A 10606-nucleotide genomic window follows, 5' to 3' on the forward strand; every position below is an offset into this window, starting at 1 on the left:
TATTAATAAAAGTAAATATTGTCTCAATACTCGATATAAATAAAACACCATAATCTAGGTGAAGATCTCCTTCTTATTATGCTCCCATGCACATCGAAAATTCACCTGCAAAACTACTTATCAAAAAGGTAAACAGGGCAAAGCCAAAAAGGAAAACGAAAATACGCGTCAGTATAAAACTGAGTACGGAATGTACTAGATAAATAACATATTTGTTAGTTTGGAATATTTTTTTTCATTCCGAAAACTCCATCACTAAAAAGTCAAGAATAAATCTTTAAGAATAAATTATTTTAAAACACTTTAATAATAAATCATGAATAACCTTTTAGAAACAAACTCTTTCCAAACACTTGAATAATAATTCAAGGATAACATTTTAAGAACAAACTCTTTTCAAACACTTGAATAATGATTCAAGAATAACCTTTTAAGAACAAACTCTTTCCAAACGACTTGGATTAAAAATAATCTTGAAAACAATTCCTCTTCTTATCTCCCCTTCTATTTTGCTAAGTGTCCACACCCCCCAAGATAGTCATCCCATCGCAGCGCTATATCAAGGGATAACTATAATTGCCGACAAGTGGAATTTGAAGCTCTTGATGTTAATCAAGCGGAAATAACAACAATATGACTTGTAAGTCATGAATAAACATCATTTCCTCATAAACAACTTTTGGAACACTCAAAAGTTTATAAAAACCAATCAACCTTTGCTTGTAAAAATAATTTAATATACCAAAAAGGATAACAAAAGTTCTATATATAAAAATGATTGATAAAATTATGCCTTCCTCACTTCCAAGAGTCAATAATAAAATATTGTAACCATTTTAAACCAATCCAACTAGTAAATCAATAAATAACTTTAAAGTTGTTAGTCTGGCCTTCAAAGGTATTTTGGGGAGAGGGGAAAACTTGGGTACATCTGGCAATTTTTATGCATAATTGGCACATTTGTTATCTGTGAAAGAATTCAAGTTAAGGTGTAGATTTACTGAAATATGACTCGAATGATCTGTTGGCGTTAGGTTTAACCAAGCACGGGGTCTTTTATGCGATTAGCGAATCGGAGTCCAAGGTTGAAATACCCTGTTAAGGGCGTAGAGGCAACGTTGCTGAAGTTTTCGATGTACATGGTTTATAATATGTTTTGGTTTTTCCTCTACGAACATAACTAATAATACATTGTTTAGTGAACCACGTTATTTTCGTGTATCGATTATTCTTAAATTCTTCATAACTTTGATTGTTTCGTTATGACACCATTTATATATCATATTTTGCTTCTTGACTTCTTCACATAAATCTTTTATCAATACAAGATTATACGTACTACAAATGAAACTTTTGAAAGAAAAAGTGGGGGTGCCGCGAGTAGTTATATAGGCCTTGTTACTTGTGTAACGTTGTCTCTAAAATTATTAGCTCAATTAGATTTTACAAGTTGGGGTTTACTTGAAACAGGGGTACAAACTTAAGGGTCAGTCCGAAAATTAAAATAACCTAAAAAAGGATTACCTCATAATTTCTTGAGCACAATTATATCAAAACTCAGTCCACTAAAGTGGGAATTCTTTTTTTGAATTATCTTTGAGCCAGTCCAAGGTTTAAAAAATTTACTTAAGACAGTAAATAGGATTTATATCATCCTAATTGCAATAATTTGCGGGCATGAACAAATGTAACATCACGCCAACTATTCGCCATCTCTGTCATGAAGTTATTACAGCTAGTAGGCTACTTTCATGATCAACTTATACCTATATATGTAAAATACAAGGGATTCAACTATACCTGTTGATGAAGTAGAGGCAGTGAAAATGACGTTCGCTTCTTTCTCTCTCGTTACTCCCACTAATGTCGATCCACTTTATATAGGAATGTTTTCCAGCAGCAACTTCTCCGCATTCTTAGTGCAATAGCAAATATATATTCTCACTGACCTAATTAACTGTAACCCCATATGAATATTATATTTAATTTAATATGCATTGTGAATTCTAGGACTTCAATTAATGAAGAGTGTAAAAATTGCCTATTTTTGAATCAAGTTATACGTTTAATTTTGGTTTTTTGGTTCTAAGTTATACGTTTGATTTGAATGTATACAATAACTTTTTTTTGTTACATTACAGTAGTTCTAGGTCCAGTTTTTTTTTTTTTTTTTTTTACAACTCTAGGGTCCAGTTTAAAAGAGTGTACTTGCCTAATAAAAAATTTATTGACATATTGATGTTTACATTTGAAAGGATTCCTGCAAGCGAAAGAAACTTCATACTAACCAACATAAAAACGGACGTATAACATATAGATGCCTTTAACTATATGTTATTAATATTTTAGTAATTGATTAAAATTCTAAGAGTTATGATTAAAAATAAATAAAGATTCATGTCTGAGTGTCATTTAGATTTATTGTCATTTGCATGCACTTATGAGTTAATTAATAAAGATGTTAAGCCTAACTAATGGTATACGAACCTATTTCTTTTTTTATTTTACATGGATTGTTAAGAAATCAATATAAACAACTCCTGCCTAATCTATATATATATCCAAATTTCAAGACAAATATATATCATGGTGTCACATCTATTCTCCCCTCCTCCGATCCAGACAATCAAATGAGACATGAAACAATAAAAATGTGTATTTCAAGACTTGAACCACTGACCTCTTATTTGATATGCTAAAGCGCTAACCAACTACACTATACAATACTCAGTCTTTTTTGGGCCAAAAATCATTTAAAGACACGACAATAGTTCTATTTTTGAATACTTCAAATGCACGTTGGTAAATAATCCGCGACGTATTGTCCAGGACACAAACTAGTTATAGATCTATAATTTGCCTATTGGCTATACTCAAAATTACAATAGACTCAGGCGTCAGTTGAAATTGGCTTGCACCAATAAGATGATATGCTCCAATATTGTGTGTAATTTCTTAACAATAATAACCTATATGATAATTAGCACAACTACGACCCAACTAGAGGCGGATCTTTTAAGGGGCAAGCCTGAACCTGACCCTAAAAAAATTTGAAAAAAAATCATGCAGCGCAACCCATAAAGAGTAGCCCAGAATTCGAGATGAAATGAACAATCACGAAATCGAAATGCAAGACTATCACCAAGATATGATCCAAAACATATGGCCCATTAGTCACGGTCTCTAATGACAAATTCACGATATAAGAGACCCTTCTAAAAGCAAAAGTATGTGCTAATATAATAAAAATACTATATTCACTTATTCCTCGTACTATAATTAACGCTTGTGAAATATAGTCAAAACAAGACAGCCTTTAGACAAGTATTTACTTTACTTTTCAAAATGGAAAATGTAAGGTAAATAAGAATAGAAGTTGGCGATGAATATGATGAACTCATAAAATGTTTTGTAATACAGTTAGGAATGCTATCAATTTAATTAGTTTACCGTGAAAACAAGCTAAGTCACACACGCTTGCCAACGAGAAGTTATTGTTAGTTAATATATTGTACAGCATATCTGGATAGAAATTTAGAAATGAAGGGGGAAGGGAAGAAGACATTAATAAGCATTCTTCTATTCTCTTTCCAAATTCTCCCGATTTGGAGATAATTGTTTCTTCTATTTTTATGATTGCAAGACAATGAGTCCCTCCATTTCATTCTCGTCGATCTCCTTCCGTCCAAACTTCAATTTAAATTAGATGGTTTTGTAAACAGTTCTTATCTAATGCTAACATATTATATGGAACGAATTTATAATAACTTATTCGAAGACCATTGAAATTTATAAAAATTGGAAATGCAAATTTTTATTTATATTTCAAAGAGCTAACCTTATAAATGTTTCAATAAGTCTTTTTCTTAAATAATATATTAATTCATTAATAAAAGTTCATACGAAATCTACAAGAAAATATGAAACTATCAAATACGTAACATATTAAATCGAATAAGTCTTTCTTCATCAAAGCTAGAATGATTGAGTAAATCTCGCAATGTGGAATATCACTTGTTTAGATTGCTCAAGCATAAAACCTTTTCAGAGAGATGGTCTAACAAATTGTCACAGTGGCAAGGATTGCAATCACAAATAATTCTTTATTAACAAAACTAAAGCAAATCAATCAAGGAAAAACAAACTACTAGATAAACAAACAACGACTCCACCATAGGAGACTACGGATCAATTAAGAACGAGGAAAAAAGTTTCTTATACGTAACCCTAAGGGCCATGTATATCATTTTCCTTGAATTAAAACTAAGGAAAAAAGTCAAAAATTAGATTATTTGTAACTTTAAAGGGCCAAAGAAAGAGGAAACGTAGAGAGAGAAAAGAGAGGAGAGCGGCTAGCATGTCGTGCATCATTTGACAAGTCTATCGATTTTTATGAAAGTTAAGTACACCTCAACTTAAATTAATCCTTATATAATACTCCATTCATTTCTTTTTAATATAACCACGTCATTTTTGGGGAGAACCAAGGAAGAAGTACAAAATTATGAGAGGGAAAGTGAAAAAGTGGAAAGAGATATTGAAAAGTGAAAGAGATATCGAAAAGTGGTTTAAAATATTTAAAAGTGGATGACATGCTTGGAAAAAGAGGATAATGTAGATGATGTATGTTACCAAGAATATAAAAAGTAACATTGTCTAAATTAAAAAAGAAACAGGCAAGAAAAGAAAATATGTAAATTGAAAAGAAACGGATAGAATAATAACAAATACATTTTATTAGTTGTTTTTTTGAATGGAACATATAATTTTGTTATGTTGTACTTATTTAGTACAGGATACAACAGGGTGTGAAAATCTTGATGTTAAAGGCTTTGGAGGTAAAGGTGTTATTTTAGCCCAAAGACATGGATTAGTTGAAAAAATTGACAAAAAGGAAACCTAACTAAATGACTTGGGTAGTAACACAGTAAAAAAAATCGTTGGTTGACGTGATAAATATGGAAGTTAAATACGTACATTATTACATACCAAGATCACCAACAAAGATGAAAAACTTTTCTACCATAATATCTAAAGATAGAAAGAATAAGGATGGTCAAAAAATAAAATAGAAAGAAAAAATTGTGTCGTGAGAAACCAACAAAAGTGACTGCCCATCCACAACCCTAAAACCCAACCTACTAACTTTCTTATTCTGTTAACCCTTTTCTCCTCCCTCCTTTTATACCTTGCCCTATACTTCTCTTTGGTGCACTTAAATTTTCTCTACAATTAATTTCTTATTCTCTAGTTTAATTTAAAAGTCAAAAGAAACAATCATAACATATAACATTACATATATATTTTCTTATCACCAACCAAAACAATAATCTCTAATAGTAATCAAAAGTAGATCAAGCAAACTAATGGAGGATTCTGGTGGTAATTCAAGTGATAATGAGATGAAATCGTCCAGTAGCTGCCCAAGAGGCCACTGGAGACCAGCTGAAGATGAAAAGCTTCGGAAACTTGTCGAGCAATACGGTCCACAGAATTGGAACTCCATAGCTGAAAAGCTCCAAGGAAGATCAGGTATACATATATATATATACTTCATCATCAACTTATTCAACTGCTTAATATTTTGCACTCTTATTAATTAATTTTTTGAAAAGAAAACTCTTTGTTTTCATGATTTGAGATCATTAATTTAATTTTGGGAGTTTGATCTTTATCAAGGAAGTAGGAACCTCATGATACTGTTGTCTTGATTATTATTATTTTTTCTTTTCACATAGATGTACATATTCATTTATAACGTTGAAATGGACATAACATCAGTTTGTTTGGGATTTTCTTTTTTATGAAGTTAATCTGTATGTAAGATTACTATATATAATATATGCATGGGGTTGATGTAAATTTTAAGCATCCAAGCTAGGTTTTTTTTTCTTAAGACAATAATTTTGGAGAAATAATACTCATTTTATCTATAACTGCTAAAGATGAAGACAGGTATTTATTTCCAAATAATCCACTTAAATGGAGGATTTAAATATGTATTGATAAAAAACCCTATATTTTTTTTTCTATCTTATTAAACAGGTAAGAGTTGTAGGTTGAGATGGTTCAATCAATTAGACCCAAGAATCAACAGAAAGCCTTTCACAGAAGAGGAAGAAGAAAGACTTTTGACCGCCCACCGGATCCATGGGAATAAATGGGCGCTCATATCACGGCTATTCCCTGGGAGGACTGATAATGCCGTCAAGAACCATTGGCATGTCATCATGGCTAGGATGCAAAGGGAACGCTCGAAGCAACAATCGAGCAAGAGAGGCCTAATTACCTCTAGTATTTCGTCTACCACCTCATCAACTCATGATTTTCTCTCTAAAGCTCAAAAATCTCAAAACAATAATTATGGTAGCCTAAAGAGTGCTAATCAAAGAATGTTCAAATTTGAACAACATTCAAACAAGGAGAGGAAGCTTATTACAAGTACTAACGGTAATACTAGTACAATGGCATGTTGGAGTTTCGCACCACCAATTATAAGTATGGAGAAATATAGGGCATCTTCATCAACTTCAACACAACAACCACAATGTTTACTAGGAAATTGGCTTGGAAATAGTACAAGTAGTTCAATATTTGAGCACTCAAATGGTTTTACTACTTCAAAATTTTGTGGCCCTTCTAGTATATTGTTGGATGGGAGTCCATGTGGAGGGTTTAGCTCATATGGGGTTAATTATTATTCGGACCAAAACAAGGTTGTTCCTTCTTCTAGTTATGTTCCATTACACGGCCAGAGCCAGACAACGACGACGACAACAGCAACCACAATGAGAAGATCATCATTACTTGAAAGATTGGAGAAAAAGGAGGAAGAAGAAGGAGAACGAGTGGATGGAGGCCGTGCAATGGTGACTACTACAAAGGAGATTAACTTCATTGATTTTCTTGGGGTGGGCATTTCTTCTTGATCAACCCATTCTCATATTTATTTAGTTTAACTTGAATTATATCCTTTTAATCTATAAGTTAATTAAAACCGGCTTATGTGTAATAGCTGCCTTTCTGATGATATCCTCTCTTCTCTTTTGTTTTCCTTTTGCGTATGTGCAAATGCATGTAGATAGAGAGGGGTTAGTTAATTACTTAATTATAATTATGAGCTAGCTATGGTTAAATTAGATTATAGAAATGGTTTACTTGTTTGTTACACTAGTCAATCAAACCATTACAGCATTTACTGGTATGATAATATAATGATGAGTTGGTTGATGATTTCTTGATGTATATTTATTCTTGTTCTGATAGCTAAAATTGAGTCTAATACGTTTCTTTCTTGGCAATGAGATTAGAATAATAGAAAAATATACAAAACAGTTACACCATGATTTTCATCAACAAATATACTGTATTTGTTCACCTAAGTTTGATTGAAGTATGTTCAGTTTAACGTATAGATATTGTGAGCTACGTACATATAGCTGGTATGTACATGTCATATAAGTATCGATTCAGCCTGATCATTAATTCATTATACTATTAGATGAAAACATTACCCTGTTTGTTGGTGAGTTGGTTATTGATGTCATTTTCAATATACTTATTGGATCATTTAAATTGAAAAATGGGGAAGCAATATAAGATCAACATTTTTTTTTTCTTTTGATTTTAAAATTTAACTATATTTATTTTGATTCCCTTTGTGATTTTGGTAGTACAAAAGTAAAGAAAATGTTTATCCACCCTTAAAAAATTATCTAAAACTAAGCCCTTTTTTCTGGTAATGTAGCTGAATTATATTAAAAGGGGATGCACATATTCCCATACAAAACTTGATAAATCTTTTTAGTGTTGAGATTCTCTAGAGTTTTGGTGAAACTCTACAAGGTAGAGTTGTATCTGAGCCATCAACTTTAAAATCAAGGGCTCATATCGGTGGAAGGGAAAGATTTAGGGGAGGATTTTGATGAGATAAAATAGGGAGATTTTGAAAAGAGAATATATGAGCCATTGATTTTTTATTCAATGGTTGATATTGCTCAAGCTCTACCTTATAGAATTATTTTACAACTCTATAGAATCCAAACACATCTTTTTAATAATACTATGTTTCTTGTAAGTTCGCATTTTACAAAAGGTTTCGAGAGGGTTACATTCCACCTCGCTCTCAAATAAACACATGATAGTGCAACTATAAGACAGTTGTACTGTTCACCTCAAGTAGTTTAGTTTTAAGGTACAAAAGAAGAACATCACACGGTTAATAACGTAAAAATAAGTTTTACTTGTTTTCTTGTAGTAAACTAGCAATGCATTACAATATTTTGCGTTTGTGTTTATGAGTTGGTTGAATGAGGTCACTTCATCATCTATGTTACTAAATTTGAGTTGTATTGTGTTTGTTTCTTAGAGAAATAATGAGAGAGAGAGAGAAGAAGAAGAAGAAAATGCTATGTTTTTTACTTTATATATTGGGTACTAAGTAACTGAACATGGTTTGAACCCACTATTAGAAAAGCTAAGCTGGACCATTTCTACTTGTGTGCATGTCTCTGAGCACAAAGCAAAGACAAAGAAAGAGATGCTTAGCTGTCTTGAAGAAGAAGAATTAAATGGGTTGCTATTTTAAGGCTTCGTTTGGCAATGTTTAGATGAGTGCATGCTTTGAATTCTCCTAAATCATACATCTTACTTTAAGGGGGGTCGGTAGAACCAATTTCAAGTTTTTGGCCTCAAATGAGTTAATGATGATTCACAACAATGGAGACAAAACTAATAAAGATCCTCACTTAATCACTCTCCTACTATCAAATTCTTTATACATATAACCCTTTCATTTTCATAATGATATATAGTTTTGTAAGTGAAATGAGTAAATGATAGATCTTTGGATAGCATATACTCCGAAGATAAAAATGCATTAATATTAAAAGGTCAAACTTTAATCATTATTTTTTCTTAAAATATCTTGTATTCTTAAAAACTCCCTCCATCCCATAATATAGTGCTTGTTTCTTTTTTACACGGTCTCCAAGACGTAACTTTGACCTTTAATATCTTCAAATTCGTATTAATAAAAAATATAAAAAGTTGATATTATGAAACTACACATTGAGACGAATCTAACTAGATTCACATGAATATGTTTTTTTTATATATACAAATGAGAATATTCGGTCAAATATTTTAAAGTTTGACCCACCAAAAATGAAGTTATTACTTTGTATTAACTTCATAAAGATAAAATTAAAACTCAAAAAATGACATACAACCTTTTTAAGAAGGATCCCCTAACTATTTCAAATTTATCGTCATTTCACCTAAAAATAAAAGATCATGAAAGAAGAAAGAAACCATTTCTAATTTATAAGTAACATCCTCATCGAAGGCCTAGTCACATAAGACTTGGAACGAATAAAATCATGTCTTTATCATTATTAATGTTATTCTACGTATGATACCCCCTAAGCTCGATTTTACATTTTTTACATCTTTAGTATACTTGTTAAGATGAAACTCATATGCAAGTTTGATTCACATGCAAGGAGGGGAAGTAATACCAATGGTGGATACTGAAAAATTTAGTAGTATTTGAAACAATCTCTATGTGTTTTTTTGTGGGGTTTATTCAAATTTCTATGATTTTCAATTATTAATACATAAATCTTTTAAAGAAATATAAAATAGATTGTGAAAATTAATTATTACATTTTTTTAGACAAATCAAGTAGATTATTGAATAAATTCCACGTATATAGTTTATAATTTGAAGATTTTCTTAAATTGATGAATAAAACTTCTCTTTTAAGACTAAGTATACTACTTAACTAATTTTCTTTTTAATTAACCAAATTTATGCAAACTTTTGACTACGAGGAACCAAACTCTTAAATAATAGTACTGTAAATCAAATTTTGATCTCAAACTATAATTAAACAACTAAATTTAATCTAAAACCAATTAAATAAACTTATTTTTAATTAAATAATCAGAACTGAAGTATCAAATTACATTTAGTGATCCCGCCATTGCCTGGTCTAAAAGCCGATTTGAGTATTTGACCTTAAGATTTTTAATTTTTCAATGATCATGAAAAAACATTAATATTTACATGAAATTATTATTATCTATAGTTTATTACCCTTACATCGAGCGCAATCAATGTCTAATTATGTGATTTTGAATAAAATATTACTCCCTCCGTCTCAAAATATAGTTCTCATTTTCCCTTTTGTCACAGTAATTTATGCAAGTAGAATCGAAGAGGGTTAGTAAACATTTTTTATTTATTTAAATAAATGTTGTATGGGAAAAGGTGATTTTAGGAGAAAGAATGGAGAATAATTGGTGAACAATCATTAATTGTAATATTTTGGTTGAATAAACAAAGGAAAAAACAAAATTCAAAAAACAAATAAATGATAGGACATGGTTTTTCTAGACAAATTAGGGAAAAATGTGGAACTAAATATGGAAATGGGAAGTATATTTTGGGACACCCAAAATATAAATGAGAACTATATTTTGGGACGGAGGGAATATATCCATTTTTCTTGTGTATTATTTATGTGTCACTTTCTCTTATTGGTTCATAATATTACTATGGCCCACTCATGTAATCTTAATTTCAACACACATTATAAAAAAA

The 10606-nt window shown here is 30.7% G+C and overlaps 1 protein-coding gene across 1 annotated transcript; it reads left to right on the forward strand.

The window, feature by feature from the left end:
• Nucleotides 1-5205: 5205 nt before the first annotated feature.
• Nucleotides 5206-7245, forward strand: LOC104905709 (transcription factor MYB3R-3). The gene is made up of 2 exons (XM_010694317.3): nucleotides 5206-5532; nucleotides 6046-7245. Exons 1-2 carry the CDS (start codon nucleotides 5367-5369, stop codon nucleotides 6927-6929), a joined length of 1050 nt encoding a protein of 349 aa, XP_010692619.2. The 5' UTR covers nucleotides 5206-5366; the 3' UTR covers nucleotides 6930-7245.
• The last annotated feature ends 3361 nt before the right edge of the window (nucleotides 7246-10606 follow it).

This window comes from Beta vulgaris, chromosome 1, assembly GCF_026745355.1.
Source record: "Beta vulgaris subsp. vulgaris cultivar EL10 chromosome 1, EL10.2, whole genome shotgun sequence".
Taxonomy (NCBI): domain Eukaryota; kingdom Viridiplantae; phylum Streptophyta; class Magnoliopsida; order Caryophyllales; family Amaranthaceae; genus Beta; species Beta vulgaris.

What these genes read in the sequence shown, in the direction of transcription:
- LOC104905709 (XM_010694317.3), top strand. Translation starts at nt 5,367, where the DNA reads ATGGAGGATTCTGGTGGTAATTCAAGTGATAATGAGATGAAATCGTCC. An exon ending in AAAGCTCCAAGGAAGATCAG is followed by an intron (nt 5,533 to 6,045) that starts GTATACATATAT and finishes CTTATTAAACAG; the next exon opens with GTAAGAGTTGTAGGTTGAGA.